Source organism: Pleurodeles waltl, chromosome 4_1, assembly GCF_031143425.1.
Source record: "Pleurodeles waltl isolate 20211129_DDA chromosome 4_1, aPleWal1.hap1.20221129, whole genome shotgun sequence".
NCBI lineage: Eukaryota > Metazoa > Chordata > Amphibia > Caudata > Salamandridae > Pleurodeles > Pleurodeles waltl.
In genome coordinates, this window is record NC_090442.1 from 766,408,098 (window position 1) to 766,430,090 (window position 21,993).

At 46.8% G+C, this 21,993-nt stretch overlaps 1 protein-coding gene across 1 annotated transcript in view; it reads right to left on the reverse strand.

Annotated features, from left to right (window-relative positions):
* The window catches only part of LOC138288130 (D(4) dopamine receptor-like), a 102,014-nt gene that overhangs the window by 71,382 nt on the left and 8,639 nt on the right, over positions 1 to 21,993 (reverse strand). The window contains exon 2 of the mRNA XM_069229393.1: positions 21,156 to 21,448. Within this exon, the coding sequence (XP_069085494.1) occupies positions 21,156 to 21,401 (246 nt within the window). The 5' untranslated portion in view covers positions 21,402 to 21,448. The remainder of the gene's footprint in view (positions 1 to 21,155; positions 21,449 to 21,993) is intronic.

Consider the following 21,993-nt stretch of genomic DNA (forward strand, 5'->3'; position numbering starts at 1 on the left):
ACACATGTCCTACCTTTTACATACACTGCACCCTTTTCATGGTGCTGCCTTGGGTCTACCTTAGGGGTGACTTACATGTAGCAAAAGGGAAGGTATGGGCCTGGAAGTGGGTGCATTTGCCACGTCAAACTGGCAGTAAAAACTGCACACACAGATACTGCACTGGTAGGTCTGAGACATGTTTATGGGGCTACTCAAGTGGGTAGCACAATCAGTGCTGCAGACCCACTACTAGCATTTGATTTACAGGCCCTGGGCACACCTGGTGCACTATACTAGGGCCTTACTGGTAAATCAAATATGCCAGTCATAGAGAATCCAATTACCAATACCATTTAGTAAGAGAGCACTTGCACTTTAGCACTGGTCAGCAGTGGTAAAGTGCCCAGAATCTTAAAGTCAGCAAAAACTAAATTCAGCACACGATCAGAACAGGAGGTTAGAAGGCGAAAAGACAGGGGAAACCAGGCCAAGAGTTGACAGGTCTAACATTGGCATAGGCACACTGCATCGAAGAGTGATGTTGTGGAACCTAAAGTACACGAGCATGATATAAGAACCTCTTCCACAGTAATATATTGAAGCACCACAAAACTTGTGGGAATAAAAGGATCTTTTATCGAGATGACAAAGACACTCTCCCTGCGGTTAGATTTTGTACTGTATTTCAACTGGGTACCTTCAGGTCTACTGGTGCTTATAGCCATAGTATTGATGCACATGCATATTGCTAAAGGGGGAGCACAAGGAAAAACCCCAGACTACACCCCCTAACTAGCAGTACTAGTAGCACTGGCAATGCCTATAGCTCTGGCTTTAACTGAATGCTGTTTAGTAATGTGAAGCATTTCAATTAGATAGCATGAGAATAGATATGTATTTGTGTGGATGCAAATAATTGTGGAATAATACTGGTGTAGGTTAAAAGGTCAGGAGAGAGTTGCACTGTCAAGCCAGACCTAAAAATCCATGTATGTTGATGACTGCCCTCCTCTCATCTGCCAAAGCTGCCTAAGAAAAACATTGAAAATTATCTAGTTATCTAAGATATTTTAAAAGCAGTCCAATGTCTGTGTATGTTCCTGTATGTTGAAGCTTAGGCAGCTGGATAAATAAACAAAAATTATCACAGCTGCATGGAGGGGAAGCACTTTTTTGTAGAAGCACATAACTTCTGCCCAATCAAAGCATGTACTCCTAGCTCTCAACATGTAGGTGGAGCCAAAATCCCTCTCTAGTGATTAGTCAGAATTGTGTGGTCACAACTGTGGTGTCAAGCCAGACAACAAAATGCGCTCTTGAAAGGATAAAAAAGAACCTAATTAGGTGGATATTTGGTTGTAATAAAGTTAGGTTATGAGGATCTGTAGAGCGCGCTTATCACCTCTGGGGTATCCAGGCGCTTGAGTAGATGAGTAGGCTGATCAGGCTCCTAGTTGAATAGCAAGTTCTTCAGTTTCTTGCTGAATTCGAGAAGAGATTGGGATGTTCTGATGTGTGGAAGGTCATTCCATTATTTTGCTGGGATGTAGGAAAATTAGTGTCCTCCTGACTTGCTCCTGCAGATACGAGGTGAAGCAGGGCTGAGCACAGTTTCCTGGTGGGTTGGTGGAAGTTGAGGCTGTGGTTGAGGTAGGCAGGTCCAAAATTGTGCAGGGATTTGTATGTGTGGGTGAGCAGTTTGAATTGGCAATGCTTCTTGATTGGTAGCCAGTGTAGTCCTCTTAGGTGGGGGCTGATCTGGGCCTTGCAAGGGATGTTGCAGATGAGTCTGGTTGCGGCATTCTGGATGATCTGGAGTACTCGTGTGAGTTGATTTGTGATGCCAGCTTAGACTGGGTTGCCAAAGTCTAGTCTGCTGGTGATGAGGGCTCGGTGACTGTGCATCTGATGTCTGTGGGGAACGAATGCAATATTTTGCAGAGCATCTGTAGTATGAAAAAGTAGGAGGAGGTGACAGCATTAACTTGTTTTGCCATTGTGAGTCTGTCATCTACAATGATGCTGAGGTTTTTGGCGTGGCTGGTGGAGGTATGGGTTCCAGGTCTGTTGGTCACCAGGAGGAGTCCAGTGGAGAGCTCTTTTTCCCAAAGATTAGGACTTCAGTTTTATCTGTGTTGAGCTTTAGGCAGTTCGGTTTCATCCAGTGTACTATATTAGATATGCAGGAGTTGAAGTTGGTACTGTGGGGTTTGGTTGTTGTCTGTGAGGGAGAGGATGATCTGGGTGTCATCTGCAAGGGTGCAATGTTAATAACATGGGATCTTATAAAGTGGGTGAGTGGTGCCATGTAGACGATGATTTGGAGTTTCTAAGGTTATCGGGTGTGTGTTGGTTCTTGAGTGTCTGATGTTCTTCTGAGAGGCTAGGGTGTCTGTGCTGGTAGTGATCCAGCATGCAGTTAGCCGATGAGGTTTGGTTGGTGGGCGGTATAGGTGTTGGTACACTCTGTGCCTTTTATCTTGTTCCAGCTACATATTAGGTTGTAGGTAGTCTTGGCAGAGGGGAGTTGGGGTGCGTCAATGAAGAAGTGGATGATGGGGTGGTCTGTCCGGGTGATCGGAGTAAGATAGCTAAACTTCACCTTCTTAAAGGCTGTGAAAATGGGGTTGAGGGTGTGGCCTGCATTGTGACTGGAGCCCTGGATGATTTGGATGAGTCTTAGGATCTCGAGGCTCTCGAGTAGGGCAATGGAGTTGGGATCTTTTCGGTCATCGAGATGGAAGTTGAGGTCGCAGAGTAAGATGTGTTTGTTTAAGCTGATGGCGACAGGGACGATGAAACTGGGAGAAGATTGCTGAAGGTGGCATGTGATCCGGGTGGTGTTTAAGGTAGAGTGCCTTTGATGGAGGTGTGGTTGACAATCAGAAGGTTGTGTCATTGTCGGTGGTGCAGGTGATGAAGTCCTTGTGCATGGTGAAGTATCCTCATCATGGTTTGTTCAGTCTGTCCTGGAGGGAGATCTTGTAGCCCATTGAAATGTCTGTGGCGATGGTGAGTGTTGATGTGAAGTTAGCCAGGTCTCTGTCAGAAAGAAGAAGTATAGGGAGTGCTTATCAATGGTGTTCCAGATCTCAGTGGCATGTTTGCTGAGGGATCTGGTTTCCAGCAGCATGCATGCCAGATGAGGTGAAGCATGGGTGGCATGTGGGGAGTGCATATTGGTGCAGGTGAAATGTCAGTGAGTGCATGAGAAAGATCTTAGGCTCTGTAGCGGTGGTGTTTGGTTGGACCAGGATCTGTGCTGCTGGGACTGGTCCAGGTTGGTGTGCCAGCAGCACACCAACTGTTCAGTAGCACAGCTGCCGCCAGTGAGTAGGTACTTGGATGGGTGGGGAGGTGGGGGGCAGAAGAAGGGGCTGGGGTTAGGCAGGGTGCATGAGGTGGGAGAAGGCACACAGCAGAGCTGCAGGAAAGGAGTAGGGGGAGGCAGGGAAAGCACAGGGGTGGTGGGAAAACATAGGAGTAACAGGCGCGAAGGAGAAACGGGCACAAGAAAAACAGGCACAAAGAGAGAGAGTGGAAAATGGGCCAATAAAAGCACAAAGAAAAAGTGGAACATGAAAAATGGGCACAAAGAGGCTGAAAGAGAGAGAGTGGAAAGTGGAAAACGGGCATTGTGCCCTTGCATTACCTGCTACTGTTCTGCGATCTCGGAGCAAGCAGCGGCATAGCCAGTGTTTATAGAAACCATGAAAAGCCTCCCCCTTTCAGTGGGATGTGTCAGTTTACAGGACTTCTGAAGCACAAACACTCCCTTCTGCCTCCTCGCCCCATTGTTTTTTTTGTTGCCTCCATAGTTAACTGCACCCAGCTCTTCCTCAGCTGAGAACCCTGGCCGACAAGAGCACCAGGACTGAGGTGAAGGCACTCTGACATTGATGGTAAATTTCAATGAAATTTTCTGAGACATTTTCAGGCCCCTTTAAGTTGCGGGCCCTCTGCGACCACCAGAGGTTCGCACACCCCTAAGGGTGGCACTGATGACATGCAGCGTGCCCTGTACTTCCCAATGTGAGTGATAAGGAATCTCTGCACACTTGTACATGGTTGAACATTTGTTGTTAGCCCAAAGAGACTGGCTTAGGGTGGAACAAGAAGTCCAGTTTAAACCTCTCTGCCCAGTCTACTGGATTTACTATGAAGAAAAAACAGTTGCTCTTGCCTTCTGTGTGAGAGCGTGATAGAAACAGCAGTCATGCTAAGATGAGGGTGACCTCATCATTGCTGTATGGGACTGCCCTTTCACAATCCCTTTATTATTTTCCTGTCACTGGGATGGGGTGCTCCTAGATGGCGTGTTGACTTTGTTGATCTTGCCTCCAAGTACCACAATGCATTGCTCTGGGAGGTGTGCGATCCTGACACGCAGAGTGTCCGAGCATCAATATTCACTTGCGCACACCAATACTGTAAGTAGTGCACCTTTGTCGTTGGGTGTATTTCCTTCAACAGAGCATGATGTGGTTGTCCAGTGCTGCACTTGACTGCTTGCGCTAATCCCCGATACAACGTCCTGCTGAGCAGTGCTTTGGCGAGGTTGTCAACCAGGGCCTGAAGTTGGAGGTGTCTTTTAGGTGAGATGTTTTTACTTCTCATATATTTTGAGGTTTTTCGCACGTTCATGTTGATGGGTTTGGCAGATGTCGTGGTGACAGTTTTAGCGCTGATCTCTTTGCACCAATTTTTCAAGAGCTGTAAATGTGTTCTAGTAGACACCTGTGCGTGTTATTGCTGCAAATTACTTGCTTGCCCTCCTCTAAATCAAGCATTCAGTGAACACTACATGGAAAAGCCTCTTGGTGCATATATGCCAACAGACCTGATTCAGGCAGCAGACTCCTGATTTTAGAAGGCAAAATGTGGCTTATTTCCGTTCCTTCCTCCCTAAAACTGCCTCTGTTGCAAAGTCAATAGAGAAAACACCTTCCCCTTGTTTTTCAAAATCTCCCACTTTCCTGCTCTGCAATGTTACCATGTATGTTGGAGTGTCTTCCCTCCAAACGTCTACACAACTGTACCCTAGCCATAACTCCAGTTCATGTTTTTGTGTGATGCGGGGGATTGCACATAAACGAAGGAATATGCCTTGCACTGATTGGTTAACTCCAGGGACGTAGCTTGGCCAATAAGATAGGGCGTGAGCTTCAAATTTCCCAACAGTCAGGCTGGGATATCTTGTTAACATACATTATATGAGAAGCAGGACATCATAAACTATCTGAAGAATGATGACATAAGAAGGCCGTTCATCCTGCCTCACCAGTTTCCTATTTGCTGCTGAGGGGATGGGATCAGAGTTGAAGTAACTGAAATGAAGCAGTGCTCAGAGAGTTGTGTAGTTTTGCTTCTTGCTCTACCTTCTTTGCCTTGATACCAGCAGTAGCATGAACATGCTTACAGAATCTATGCATGACTTGAGCAGGTTGCGGGCAGCGTGCCTGTGAAGTCATCCAGGCATCAACTACAGAAAGAACAATATCTCAACATATCATTTTCCTGCTAAGAATGTGTAAACACATAAAACCTAGTTACCCATTTCCATCATTAGGCTCTAAGGGCCAGATGTAGCAAACTTGGAAATTGCGACTTGCAATTTGCGAGTCGGAGTGACTCGCAAATTGCAAGTTGCAATTTCCAATGCAGAACGGTGTCTCAGACACCGTCTGCGAGTCGCTATGGGGTCGCAGAGACCCACCTCATTAATATTAATGAGGTGGGTCGCAAATTGCGGCCCCATACCGACTATAGGCACTCGCAAACATGGAGGCCTGCTGTAGTCAGCAGACCTCCATGTTCGTGACTGCTTTTAAATAAAGCAGTCTTTTTTTTTTTTAAGTGTAGGCCGTTTTCCTTAAAGGAAAACGAGCTGCACTTAAAAAAAAACCCGAAACCTTTAGTTTCGGTATTTTTTCAGGGCAGGTAGTGGTCCCTTGGACCACTACCTGCCCTGAAAAAATAGTCTTGGGTCCATTCACAAAGTGGAAGGGGTCCCATGGGGACCCCTTCCAATTTGCGAGTGGGTTACCATCCACTTGAAGTGGATGGTAACTGCGACACCATTTGCGACCGCATATGCGGTCGCAAATGGTATTGCACACCACTCCGAATCGCAAAGAGGAAGGGAACACCCCTCCCTATTTGCGATTCTGAAATGCATATTGCGAGTCGGTCCCGACTCGCAATATGCATTTCTGCATTGGAAACTGGAATTTGCGACTCGCAAACGGCATTTTTTGCCGTTTGCGACTCGCAAATAGTTTCCTGCATCTGGCCCTAAGTATCTCGTATGGGAGAAGCTTCGGAGACGGGACAACTCCTGTCCATCACCTCAGCTCCCCACACTGTTTAGACCCCGACCACAAGAACATTTATTTCCTTCTGTCTCCTTACTGGTGTCAGTTCTGATCATCCAATCAAAGGAGACGTTGTAGTCCATCACTTATGTTTACGTCCTCATCGTTGGAACCAGGCCCTCTTTCTATGGATGTGTTTCCACACTCAGTCGGTGGCATAGGATGGTGGCAATCCTTCAATTTACTTTACAAAAGGCCCAAGCCAGGTTCTCATTTAGGCCACTCCAAATTAGAAGTTGGCAAAGCTAAATTATTCACCCTTGAAACTGTGAGAAGTTGTGAAACACCAACCTTTGAAAAGTCTCTCTACTTCTCCCAACTTCACGAAAGGCTAAGTTTAGCTCGGCCAACCCAATTCAGGCGATGATCTCCTGCTGCAAGATGCTCTTCCCATGAAGGCAGGACATTGCATATAGTACAGGCTGGAGCTCCGAGTAAAGGTTTTTTATTGTCTTGCTAAAGCTCATCACTTCCCTTAGTCTTGAGCTGTAGGTGGTAAACACAGCTTCCTATCAGCTTCTGCGTCTGGTGCTCTCCTGCTGCACAAGATACCTCCTCGAGTGGGACTTCTGGAGGCGGAGAACTGAAATACACCGCTTATAAGTGGCTGTCCAGTAGCATCTCATCGCATCCCTGGACAGCATTAGGAATGATTCCTGTGACTATGATGGGACACTGAAGCGCCCCTTTCTTTTTTTAGGAGTGGCTTGACAGAGCAGCCATCACCAGACCATATGTGATCAATGAAATTGAGCCTTAGGAGTACAACTGAGACAAGGGGGTTAGGCTCCATGCACACTTTGGTTTCCCCAAGTACAGGAGTACAGGATGTGATTGGGTCAAAGTTTGCTCAGTGCTCCTGCCTGAAAAGCATGGTTGTAAGGCACTTTTTAGCTGCTTGTGGCAATACACCTATACTGAGTTGATTATTAGGGTAAGCCAATGATCATGGCCTTTGGTCTGATATGTTCATTATGAAATATTATAATAAAGTTGGTTTGCCTCGCATACTTATTGTGAAAAGCATATGTAAACACCATTCCATTAAAAGGTGGATTGTAATTACTGTGTGTGAACGTGTACAGAGAAGGATCTTGTGACATGAAATCTCACAGAATTGTTTAATATAAAAAGTTATGACAAAGACAGTAGGCCTGTATTTCTTTCTTCCATTCATGACAGTGCACTGCATGGAATAACGGTTCAGTCCACATCTGTCTCTGGCTTTCTTGCCCTGTAAATGAAGGCATTCTCTGATCCTATGTGGACGTCCATCTGACAATGAGTGTGTTGCAGTCTCAGGGCTGGTTGTACTGTCCATTAGTTTTCAATGTTCCCCCTTTAAAGGTAACCTTTCAATCCTTTGGCTTTTTTTTTCTTTTGATTTTTCGTAAGAGGGTACAACAGCTCCCAAGACAGTGCTTTCATCTTCATCTTCAGCTTTCATCTGCAGTGCACTGCATCCTGCATCATGGTTACTTCCTCTAAAACAGGCAATCAGTGTGGGATACTGCTGTCCACACAGTATCACTGTTTTACCCATCCAAGATGGCTATGATGTTGGTTCTAAACATGGTGGCCATGCTGAACCATTACAACAACAAATTAGTATGTACAATACCGCTGCAATACAGACACCTGTTGCTATTTTTAGTTTCATTATTGCAAGCATATTCCGAATGGGCTTAGACAGAAGCACGTTTTCATTTTTCTACTTGTAGTCTTTCAATTTATCTTTCATGTTTTGTTAAATTTGTGTGTGTTTTTTTTAATGGCTGAGTCAAACGATGAATGGAAAATGAGTCAGTGCATGGATAAATGGTTGATTTGTGTGCAAAGAAGAGTGACAGAGTGCCTTCATGATTGTAGGGAATCCACCTTTTCTGATTGATAATCCTATATTTTTTGCCTTTTGCTGGACCCTATATTTTTGCTGGTGTTCAACTATTAATCCTGCTAACCAGTGATAAAGTGCCTGTGCTCCCTCTTTAAACATGGTTGAAGTGGCATTTCCCGAACTGACATATTTATGTTACTTATAAGTCCTTCGTATATAGTTAAAAAATATATTCAGGGTCTGCAAGTTAAATGTCACTAATGGATTGCAGAACCTTTTGACAGGACAAAACCTCCCATTTTATGTATCAATAGGTCATGCCTATGTGGCCTTGTAGCCCACAAGGCAGAGTGCATGGTATTTTAAAGAACGATCTGTAGAAGTCTAATAACGTCATGTCCTTACAGTGATCAGCCCCCACAACCTATTTTTAATGGTCACAGCTGTCCTGTGTAGAAAACCAAAGTACAGATTAAAAATCGAAACTGTATCTCGGGAATGGAGCAAGCTAGAAATATGTTAAACAAATATTTTTTATAGTTATTAAAATTCAATTGAATGGATAAGTCAGATTTATAATAAATGTGAGGGGAAAGTACCTTTCCCTGCCTGAAGATTTTGGAGGCTAATTTGCATTTGCTCTCAAACTTCTCCAAGCCAGGGATTAGCATTTGCATTCGTGTGGAATGTCTCCCAGGAATAAACAATAGGTTGGCCTGAATGAGTTGAGGTGATTCTTCAGAGTCTCACAGAATATAGAAGTGGAGGCTGTGGGCATTATTTTTGACATTACAGTGTCAAATCGTTCTTGAGTGTCAAATTCTGCTTGACAGGTCTGCTTGGTTTACATTTAGCACTTTGGGGCACACTTAAACGACACAGAACAGGATGACAAGACAATTCTTGTGTATCTATTGTCTGGCTGCTGAAAGACATTGCTTTCTCCCACTAGACTACTGTCTCTGGGTTTCTTGTGGGTACAGCTGTGTCAAACTGGATTTTAGTGTTGGATGTGGGAGGACACTAGGATTACCATAGTATGCTCCCCAACACCCCTAGCCATCAGATCCCAAATTTAGTGTGGCTCATGAAGTTTGCCATCCTGAAAATGCCCAATGTCAGTAGGGTTGGCCCCGGGAACTTCTTTGTCATTGGTTAGGGCATGCCCTGGAATCATTCCCACCCAATAGCTCATGCCGGGCATAACTGCAGAAGAGGAATGGGCCTGCTCTCTGTGACCTGAAAGGAGCCCTGAAGGGCTAGGACAAAGAAGTGAACTTCAAGGGTCTTAAGCCTGACATCCTGTTCAAGCAAAAAGGATACAATAGGCTACAAAAAGCATTTCCTGGAACTGCCCAGTAAACCAGTAGCAATTTGAGCTAGATGGAACCCTGCGGTTGGCCTCTACTTGACACCTTTTGAGTCTCTAAGTGTCTCCCAAGAGATCCCATAGGACTTTAGAAGAGTGGTGGATTAGGACTTAACGGACCAAGTAAGAAGGTAAAATCTTTGAATTTTTATTAGGATGAACCTGGTTTGTGCATCCGATCCACACTCCATCATGGCCAACCTCACATTGCACATAGTTCCTGGTCTACCACAACCATTAACAATCATTGACACTTTATTCTTCTTGGAACTATTTCTACTTAAAGTTTTACAAATTCACATCCCTGGTTCCCTTTTGTTCGAATTGTTGTCATTTTGGTGTCAGTTTGTTTATTACAATGCGGTCTATTTTTCTAATTCAGTTTGCGATTTTTATTGTTTTTTTTTTTTAATTCATTACTGTTTTGGTTCTGCATAAATGCTTTACACATTGTCCTCATTTAAATGTCTCTGTTCTGTGACATTGCTGCCAGGGTGTTGAGCTCAGGTTAATTTAGTGACTTTGGGAATTCACTCTGACAAGGGTTGTGATTGTACCTTGATGTGGTTAGTCACCCCCACCAAATAATAATCCAATTTCTTCCAATGATTACTTATTGAATGCCTAATTGAATCTAAGACACAGAAGGCACTTTCATACATAAGCCAGATCTACTGGCATTGCTGATGCTTGTTTAATCTTCAGTCGCTTTGTGTAGCCACTACTCAAAAAACATAACATGAGGCGTAAGCAAGTATCTCACTGAAGCACAATATGACAGACCACTGGGTTTAATCCGATCCCCTTCCACATAGAAGGTGCCAATACAGTCTTGATATCACTCTCAATGACAGCCTACTTCCAGACTGGAAGACCATCATGAGATCTATCCAGGGCAATGGAAACAACAGACATATAATATAGGGGCTACCAACCTCACAATTGGAGTGGCTCCCAGCCATACTGGTGGTAAAGCCCACATTCTAATTGGAGAGAAAGGAATGACCCCTGATGGGACAACAAAGGCCTGTTAAACCACATCCTTACTTCTCACATCTATTAACAACCAGGAAAGCCTCACATACTGAATATTTACCACCAGTACATTAAAGCAGTGTTTTAAGGGGTGTGATCTAGCCACAAGAATGATGGCTGCCTGAAACGGAGCTCCGTGGCCCAGTGTGTGATTGGGGGTGGTGGTAAGAGACTGCTGGATGTCTGGGGAGCCCCTACTATCCCCCCCCCCCTTTTGACTGACGGAAGTGAGCCCAGCTCAATGACAAGCCCTCCCAGGCGAGCTAGAAGAGGTGTCAGAGCCCGCGGCCTGCAGTGTAGGAGGCAGCCGCGGGCTCAATTAGCTTAGAGCCCGGACGGATACACGGTGGCATGTGGCAGGGATCCACCAGGGGGGACACGCGCACAGCACCTGCACCTGTCGTGACACCCAGGCTGAGGGTGGTACCGGCATTGAACGACCGCCACGTGGACGGCAACTATTTTCTTTGGTGGGCCTCACTAAAAGCAACACGGAGCCCTGGCAGCACGACCCGTGAGAAGGGACCCGTGCACAGTTGCTACCCCATACCGGATGAGAGCAGAGCCCCTGGCCTACACCAGGAACAAAAACAGAAGCCACGGGCTTCAGTGAATGAATGAATGACTGAATACATTTTAAAAAATGAAGTGCAAAATAAAAACAATTAACAAATAAAACAACAAAAGAGCACAGAACTGCGGCAGGGAGCAGAAGTGCCTCGACAGTGGGATTCTGTGTGAGGTTGCCGCACCCTCCAGGAAGTAGGAAGAACCCACGATCTACAATGGGGGCAACTACTGTGGGCCCGCGTAAGGACAGTACAGTGCCTCAAGGGTGCGTAACGGTGACCTGGGGAGAGGTCTTCCATGTGGCGACCACACTATTCAAGTCGAGGGAGGGCCCAAGATTGACGACAGGAGTAATAAACACAGGCCTGCTTTGGCTTACTTACATCCCGCTTGCACCTCTAGTGGCACCTTGGCGACACTCCACACCGGAGACCCGGCAAGGAAGTCTTAAGATGGGCAATCGCAATCTCAGAATCTGGGATTGAGGGCAGGTAAGGAATAACCGCAGAACCATCCTCTTTCACTTATCCCTGCCAGAACCGAAAGCATAGACTGTGTTCCCTGAGCCTGAGGCATCACGCTGACTTTCTGGGTCAGATAAGGTTTCTGCCCCTCTCCCACTTTGCTGTGACCAGCGCCAGCTGGCACCCCCACCCCAGAGCCCTACAAGCCGACAGCGGCAGCAAACACGAGGTGAGTTGTCCTGGAAAGATCCAGACTGTGGGTTCAGGGCCTCTTTGGTCTAATGGTGCCCGTAATCACCGCACCGCTTCCGTCCTCATTGACGGCCTCTGCACCCAGTAGGAACTGTTGAACACTGCACATGTCCAGAGTGGAGGCCAGCAAAACTCGGGTCCTGCTGCGAAAACTAATAGCTGCCCCTGTGACTCCGGGCCTCTGGTTTTGTGCACTACCAGCTCTTCTGGTGCTCTTCAGTCTACCTGCCCGAAGAGATGCCCCCTGGCAAATCATCCGGCAAATTGTCTGGTAAAGCTACATGCCAAATACTCTTCTCAGGAGCTGTCTCGTAACCACGACCAATGTCATCTTCTGCCATCCACCCAGATTCCATTACCACAGACGCCCCGGTGCACCCCCACCCAGACACTGATAAGGAGCGTATACTGCAGGAAATCTCCGCAGTACGCCACCACCTGGAAGCAATGGACTCTAAGATTACAGACCTCAAAGCGGACTCCAAATCAATCTGGGTGGACTTTGCAAGCTTTCAGGCCAAATTTACGGGTCTGGATCACCGTCTGCACACTGTCAAAATTCAAGTAGCAAACCTTTCGGATAACGAACCAGAATTGCAATACCTCTGGCACAAAATCATGGATCTAGAGGACCGAAGTTGCAGGGAAAGTGTCTGCTTTTTTGGCTTGCCGGAAAAAATGGAGGGCACAGACCTGAGGGCCTTCCTTTGTGACTTCATCCCTACAATTACGGGCCTTACTTTTTCCCCCATTCTGGAATTCCAACGAGCCCATAGAATCGGCCTCCTTGACAAACAAACTGCAGAGAGGCCCTGCCCCATAATTGCCTGTTTTCTATGCCATGAGCAGGTCCGCCAGCTGTTGACAGCTGCGAGGGCACATGGTCCATACCAACAAGATGGCCAGGAGATACGGATTGCTGCAGACTTCTCACGAGAGACGCAAAAACTCCAAAAATGGAGAGGGTCCAAATTACTATTCTCCTGTGTAAGTGCCAAATTCATAAGATAGGGGACTCAGCCAGAGGACAGGGACCCAAACGTCCTCAAAAATCGAGTATACAGCGTAGAAGAGAGGTAAGGTCCCACACAAAATTCTTGAAGCAGTCAAATTCAAGGTTTATTGCATTATTTCTTCAATCATTATTTTACTTCCAAACGTTCAAAGAAAGACACTTCATTTCCTTTAGCGAAAGCAACATCCAAAACAATGCGTAGAGGCGAAGGAGTCACGCCGCCCCAGACAAGTAGAAGAAGAGGAGCCAGCCTTCCTATCGCCTTGAGAAAGCCCCGGCTTATAATGCCAGAGGGGGCGAAACACGTGTTCCTCTTGTGCCATTGTTTTGGATGTTGCTTTCGCTAAAGGAAATGAAGTGTCTTTCTTTGAACGTTTGGAAGTACTACTACTCTCTTCTACGCTGTATTCTCACGAGAGACAAATGAGAAAAGAAGGGCGTTCCTAGCACTCAAACCCCAATTGCGCCATCTGAAGATCAAATTTGGACTCTTTGAGCCAGCCAGAATCTGGGTAATGATGGATGGAAAATCCAGGGACTTCTTCGAACCTGCGAATCTGCGTTCTTTCTTAGATAATCTCTCTGCCCAACCTATGGATCAAAAATCTGGGGCTTTCACGACGAACCCCCCTTGCCACATGACCCTACTTTACACACAGCAGCTGCTCCTAGTGACTTCCGCATTCATTCTGCAATGCAAAAAAGGAGCAGATTCCTAGACCGCCCCTGAGATCTCAAGATGGTAAAGATAAGGCCCTCCAGGCAATGGCTGATATCACCCAGGGGCCACTCAGAGACAAATCAAGGTCCCCCTGAAGCCTCCGCGTCCTGCTGACTGATTCACTGACATATCCCTTGGGGGTAACTGATGGACCTCCTACGCTCCACTAGTGAGTCTACAGAGTGACCATTGGTTGAGCACTAAGTACTATGCATGTTTACCTATGCTAATGTTATAGTGTATAATTGTTATCTTTGTTCTTATTATTGCTGCTGTTAATGCTGAAGTAGTCATAACACTAGTTTGACTGGAGCCACTCCCATCTCTCCCTCCCCCCTTCTCCTCACCCCATTATTCTGCCTCTGGGCACCTTAAGAACCAGCATGTCTTGATAATAGTGGATCCTCCATCTCACCTTAACCCATGCACACCACGGTTTATTATTGTATTGCAACACTGCCCCTATATCTGACTCTCACACATCTAGGATCTGGGTCCTGCTCAGCTTCATATGGGGAGTAAATAGACAAATAAATAAATAACCAATTAACAACATAACAAAACAGCACAATATAGATAACAAAACAAAAAATCTAAACTGATTAAAACCAAATAAAAGCAAGCACAAAACACGAACCACACAAAAAATGAATACCAACACCAGGTTCTGAACATATCAAAGACAACCGAGATGGTATCCCTCGCTACGCCGACTCCGCTGGGCTATATATATATATATATATATATATATATATATTGTTAACAAACTGGGCTGGCGGCCATGGGGCGAGCCTCCTTCCCCTCCACCACATCCCTCCCGCATCTCCGGTAACCTATATGAATGCCTCTGCAGCTCTCCTTGTTCATCATCACCATGATTCTCTAAGCACATCCCCATTGTCTGGGGTGTACTCTAATACCCGTCCTTTTTCTCTTTCAACCAGATCTTTCATACCTCACATTATTATCACCAAGGTCAATAAGCATGCCTGTGCATGATTCTGATCCCTCCCTCAGCCCCGCCGCTTCATTCTCCCCCCTCCATCCACCCACACCAACATGTTTATGATGTGCCCTAGTTTCTTCATGCCGGCTCTCTGCCCCCTCCTCGGATGCGGCTGGCTGTGGGTTTCGCAGGATTAGACCCACGGTTTAACAGTACCAAGCTCCAACAAGGTATATCACTAGACCCTGTGACGCACCTGGACCACTTTCTCATCTCTCCCTGAGACTTGTATCTCTCTTCTGTTTGTTTTTCTCTCCCACTACTTTCCTTTGTCTCCTTCTTTCCCCCTTACCCATTACCCACCTTTCCCCTCTTTTCATACTCCTGTCTATTTCTTTGCTTGGTTCTACACTCTGGAGTGCGATCGCGCTTCCCCCCTCCCGCCTCACCTCCCCTCCCGCTCTTTCCATCTTATTTTCCACCCCAACATAGATAGCTCGAATACTAACAGCGCACTTCATAGAACTGAAAGTACTAGTCCTGCCCTGTCAGACCCAAGTGGCTCTCCAAGGCATGGAGACTACTGTGTCGCTGATGACAGTGTCGTGGAACGTTCATGGCCTCACACATTATATCAAAAGAAAGAAGATCCTATCCTACTTACAATCTAAGCGTACGGACATTGTCCTCTTGCAAGAAACACACCTGTCCCCTAAGAATCCAAAAAACTATTCCGGGATTGGGTGGGCCGGGTGTTATGTAGTGGTAGCCCATCGTCCACAATGGGAGGCCCCAGAACCGCACGTAAATGCGGGATTGCGATACTAATCCTCCGCTCCTTACAGTTCAAGGTGCACAAATCATGGTCCGACCTGGCTGGGCACTACATCCTCACCAAACTCAAACTCGGAGGCCACACGCTCTGTGTAGGGCCCTTATATGCTCCCACGGGTTCTAAACATTCATTTTTTCTGCATTTTAATTGTCTCCTGATGGAGATTGGAGCCACTCACTACCTTTTGGTAGGAGATTGGAACCTTGCTCGCAAAGCGGTTCTGGATCGAATGGGCAGATTATATATCGGCAACAATGCAGACAGAGCCCTATGGGGGGAATTTACTGGCAGATCATGGGCTGGTGGACCACTGGCACCTGTCCCACCTGCTTGATCGGAAGTACACATTCATATCGCCGGTCCACGGAACCCAGTCACGGCTGGACTATTTCCTCGTTTCTCATAAACTAGTCCCCAGGGCTAGGGACTCCAGAATCCTGGAACCGGCACTATCTGACCATGCCCCAGTGCTCTTAGCACTAGAACTGGGTCTTTTATCTCCATGTGGCAAGCCATGGCATCTGAACGTGTCTCGATATCATACTCCCAGGGGTAAGGATCAACTTTGTGCCCATGTCTCTACTGATATAACTGATAATAGAGGTTTGTTTTCTTCCCCTCAGGTTTTCTGGGTAGCAGCAAAAGCAACAATCAGAGGAGAGCTTCTGAAGGATGCTGCCCTCGCTAACGCCCGGAGCGGCTCCCGTCAACGAGATCTAGAGGAAATAATAATATCTTGCACTCGCAAACACACTGCGACCCCCTCCCCGGCCACACGATGTCGCCTTGAAAAGGCGAAAATGGAGCTTAATGCCCTCTATACCTCCCAGGCGGAGTATGCACTACAAAGGCTGAAGGGCAGACATTATGAGCAGGGGGAAAAGGCAGGGCGATTGTTAGCAGCCCAATTACGCCAGCAAGAGGCAGTGCTAGCCATCCCTGCCATACGAAACACTGATGGTACGCTCCTCACACACCCACAGGACATAGCCAGTGCATTTGGGCCCTTCTACCAGAACTTTTACACCCCAGAAACTGCAGAGGACCATGACCATCTAACTACATTCTTTGAGGAGGCCTGAATACCCACCCTCATGGAGGGGTAGATGGTTGTTAAAAGGAGAGATCAGCAAAGGGGAAATTCAGCAGGCCATCTCTAACTTACCTTGCCATAAGGCCCCTGGGGAAGATGGGTTTCCGCCGGAATTCTACAAATGGATGGGACCTGAAACAGTGGACCTTCTGTATGAAGACTTCCAGGGTGTGGAAAGGACAGGTTCTTTGAACCCTCTTTCCAATAGAGCATCCATAGCAGTCCTCCCAAAGCCGGGTAAAGACCTATCATTATGCGGCAGCTACCGACTCATTTCCCTCCTCAGTGGAGATGTCAAGACACTGACTGGTGTCTTGGCGGCCGTCACAAAAAAGCCATTCCATCTCTTATTCACCATACTCAAGTAGGATTTGTACCCGGGAGATCATCAAGAAATCACCTCCGCACACTAGCAAATACACTTTGGGCTACTAGAGACTCCAGAGAGGAGGTCGTGGCTATCCCCCTTGATGCGAAAAATGCCTTCGATAGAATAGAATGGTGGTACCTCTTTGAAACCTTACAACATTTTGGCCTAGGGGATACCGGGGGACGTGGCAGGGATGTCCACTAACGCCGCTGCTATTTCTTCTAGCTGTTGAACCCTTAGCAGTGCTCATAAGCAGAACCCCCTCCATAGCCGGAGTCGCCACCCCGGGTCGCCGTTCTGTGATTTATTTACATGCCGACTACATATTACTTATGCTCACAGATCTCACTCACTCCCTCCCAGCTCTACAAGCTATTCTGACACAATTTGAAGCAATAGCGGGATATAAAATCAACTGGTACAAAAGTGAAGCCCTTCCTTTAATCCCTGTGACTACGAGCGCAGCTTTAACAGCCTTCCCCATTTCATGAAAACAATCGCACCTCAAATATCTAGGAATTCTCATCAACCGGGGCTGGGACCAAATGGTACAGGATAACCTAGAACCCCTGCTCACTCGCACCCAACAAGAGTTTACGAAATGGTCCCTTTGGGGGATGGTACAGTCCGTCCAAATGGTAACTTTACCCTGCTTTGCATATGTCCTTGGGATGTTACCACTACAGGTGCTGCTACCAATGCTAAGGAAAGTAGACGCCTGCATCCGTAAATTCGTATGGGGCTCCATGCAGCCAAGGCTTTCCAAAGCCACACTCCTCGTGCAACGGGAATGCGGAGGCCTGGGCTTGCCCTCCGTGGAACATTATGCGCTGGCACTCCATCTGTCTCATTTAACCTTTCTGCTCCCAGGCAAACCGGATTCACCCCTTTGGGTACAGGTGGAACGCACACTCTTGAGTAAAGCAATAGGCCTGGATGTACTTTACGGTGTCAAAGCCTCACAACCCAACCCGCCCACCCAGTGGTGCGGGCCATGCTACATTCATGGATCCAAGTACACTGTCTTTTAGGAGTGGACCCTCAGATTCACACTCACGTGTCACTCTGGGGCAATACCGGTTTACTGATAGGAGGCGAAATGGTTGAATGGGAAGGCTGGCGGACTAAGGGTATTCTAACTAACTCCTTGAAAACGGGCTACTAAGAACATTTCCGGCACTGCAGGCCGAATTTGGACTTCCTAGTCACTATTCCTTGCAATACCAGCAGCTTTCACATTGTCTTTATAACCACATGGGTACTCGCCCGTGGACTCTGCACCACTCACCGGTGCTTGATAACCTGCGCACCTAGGGCTCTTTTCGTGGAGCGATGTTGAGCATGCATAAACTACTGAACCAACACCTATTGTCTCTCCCACCTTCTCATATCCCTCAAGGCTAAATGGCAAACACATTTACGGGTAGACTATGATATGGAAGAGTTAACTGTTCTGATGGAGGTTGGGGAATAAGGCGTCCGAGAAGCACAAATGAAATGTAGTCTCTTTAAAACCCTACATGATTGGTACTGGACACCCCAGAAGCTCAGATCAGCTGGGCTCTTGCCACAAGCGCAATGCTGGTGCTGCCCACACCCACGCTGTGACCTAATGCATATACTATGTTATTGTCCAACCATACAACCGTACTGAGAGGCAGTCGGGCCAAGCTGAGGGACGTGTTGCAGTTACCGCCCTATCTCCCAGCACCCTTGTTTCTACTGTGTGATACTGGCGGTGCTAGGGATATATCTTGCATGCAACTCCGCCTACTATATACAGCGCTGGCCACGGCTAAACTTTGCAGCCTGCGACAATGGAGAACAGCAACCTCCCCCTCCCATGAATAATGGCTATCATTAATGTTTCAAACTGCTGCCCATGAACGCATTATTTATCCCATGCAGGACCTGACAGAGGTGTTCCTACAAACTTGGGCCCCCTTCCTCCGGCTTGCAGACCACTGAACCTCACGTCCACCCAGTACACCACCCACACCCCTATATCCCTCCCTCTCCCCCATTGCAACCCAGCCGCAGTCGCTCTTGTTTTGTCTTTCTCTCTCTCTCTTTCTACCTCCTTTTCTTCCTCCCTCCCTTTTCTTTCCCTTCACCCCCGGTAATCTCACTCTCCCCTTTTTCCTCCGCCCTCTCTTTTGCACTCTATCCTCTCTCTTCCTCCACGTTTTCTGATTTTCATTTTTCATCTCCCTCCTCTGCTCCCCCACACTTTTCAGTATATACCCCCTCCTTTACCCTCCTCTCTCCATTTATTTCTCTTTTTTGAACATCTCCCTCTTCTACTTTCCTCTTCCTCCCTTTCTTTATTTTCCTTCCTCTCCAAAATAGATTATGATCTCCACCATCATCCACTCTGTATCTGTTGCATGACAGTTTACTCTCCCGCTCCCACAAGATGAGAGCTCTCAGTGATAACTACTGTCCTTTTGACACCCCTGCCCCCTTCTCCATACTGTCGCAGTTTGCTGCAATCCTTACTCATCAGAGGTCCTTGCACTATCAGGCTCGCCCCCTTATGATGTACTGGTATACCAGACCCACACCCTTGAGACTATTATAGCAGTGAGCCCCACCTTATATCCCTGTTTATGGCCAGTACGGATGTTATATAGCGCCCTGCCCTTTCATTCTGTAGTGGTAATGTACAGGGACTGGACTCACAGTCACAAGTCCTAAAGGTCTCATAACTCAAAATTGTGTACACGTCCTGCACGGAATTTCATTGCTATAGTTCAGGTGCTTGTGATTGTCAAAATGTTGGTTGTACAGTATTGAATGAGAAAGCTCATGCTGTTCCTCTGTACTGTTACTTTCCTATATATAATCCTTAATAAAGAATTGTGAAACAGAAAAAAAGCAGTGTTTTAATTCCTATGAAATCCCAGTTGTTGGCAGCTTTAATGGTGATGTGCAGCCAGTGAGTTGGCAGCGCTTTACCTTTTTCACATCCTGGAGAACTGCATGGCCACCCTCTCTCTCTCTTCAAAATGAATAATTTCAAGACGGAATCACTCCTTTTAGTACCTGGTCTTCCTACTGGCTCGATTGAGCCATTGGGACACTTGGCGGCTCATCCCAAATTGTCTCCTGGTGCTAGATCCTTGGATTTCATTAAACCCCACATTGAGAAAGTCTGATTCAATGCACCTCATCTACTAAGCCAAATCCCTAATTTCAGAATAAGACCTCAGGTAGGTAGCACAATTTGTAGAGTTCAGTTATAGAAATTGTGGCAAGGCCATTCTTGCCAGCCTTCCAAGTGGTGCTTTGGCACTGATGACATCTAGCCCTGATGCTGCTGTCTGTCTTCTTGTGGGAGCAAAATAATCAAAGTTCTTTACACCAAACCACTTGATTCTTCACAGTGTCTCTCTTCAGGGCAGCATCTAAGCCAAATATTTAGGATAATGTCATGAGACATCTAGCCCTCCCAGATCTACTCTGGACACGTCTGATCAAGACGCAAGAATTTGTATTAAGATTACTTTTATCACATTCAAATTAATTCACCTCCAGCAGCTTTCTTGTCTTTTTAACCAGCTCATCATCTCGGAGGGGCTAGTCTTTAACAGGAAATAGAGACTGGTCCAAGAGATTCCACTGTTTAGGAAAAAGAAATCTTCAATCAAGTATTCTCTGCGTCTAAATTTGAAACTGGCTAATAGAGATAATCAGGTAAGCCTAGAAAAGGGTCTGGAAACTCACTGCTTTCAGTCTTTCTTAAGTATTATTCCTTCCTCTATCTCTACTTAGTCCTCTCTTTTGACTCTCAATCGTATGCATGTTGATGTAGTATCTGAATTATTATTTAATATCTTAATGAAGCAATGTCTTGTGCTTGGCTGCCTCTGTGGCAACATATGTTCTCTACAAGTACTGTAAATTCGTAAAATTGATACTTTCCTTTACTTTCTGGAGCTACCAGAGTCAATTTGGATTTGCATTCAGGTCAGTGTAACTATAGATATGATTGTTTATCCGTAGACCAGCACTGTATACCAGCTCTGCATATACCTTCTCCCACCCCATGCCATCTCCAAGTGTTGCTGTAACCCTTATCAACTCCGTTTTAAACTTCCCTATCTTTGCACATATTCTTTCCCATGCTTGCCTACCTGTCTTCCGGACCATCCCTTTCCCTCGCCCAGCCCTTGCCAGAACCCTCTGCCTGCACTGCTCACAGCTTCTCCAAGTCTTGCCTGCAGTCACTCCCAGCATTACTATCAGCATCTTCCAGACCCTCTTGTACCCTCTCCCAGCCCTGCCCATACCTCGGAATACACATACAGGGGCAGCACCAGCAGCGCCAACAGTAGGTCCGCCACGGCAAGGCTGACGATGTAGTAATTGGTGGCGGTCTTGAGGGTGCGCTCTGTCAACACACTCAGGCACACCAGGGTGTTGCCCAAGATGATGATGAGGATGAGAGGGATGCCAAAGACCAGGGCCAAGTAGTTGAGGTCCGGAGGCCCTGCTTCTGCTCCAGTGAGAGTCTGATTGAAGGTGACATTGACCATGGCCTGGTAGACAAGCCGCCGACTCTCCGTCTGCCCACCGTGAACATCTAGAAAAGAAGAAGATATGTGAATAGAACACAGTTCACCTGGGCTTGCACAAGACCTCACCGGGTGTAGGACTTTGACAAGGCTGTGCCTCACTGGGGGCTTCAGTATTTTCTCTGTGCTGAATGCAATATGTATTTGCTTCACTGTAGGACTGGACTAGTGGGCCAAACAAGGGTACTTCCTGGGGGTTTAGAAACTGAAGGGGAGGCTACTTCCGGCTGGATAGGCTGTGCAATCACTGAGGTCATCCAGCAGCAGCCTTCCTCTGAACTGCCCACTGCAGACCACGGGGAGAGGGTCAATATCCGCTAAAAATTGCCCTCTGGTATCCTCCGGGCCGGAGTGCCCCCCGGATATTGAATTACATGCTTCGTGGGATTAGAAACTTCCAGGAACCAGGTAGAGTTGTGCAGCTGTTACTCACGTGCCCTAAGCACCTTCATTCCACTTGGGGTGCCTGTGCCCCTCTGTAGAGGAAGCTCAGTGTTGTTGTGGGAGAGAGGACTGCTGCTGCCACAAGCCATGGCTATTAAATGTGGCTGGT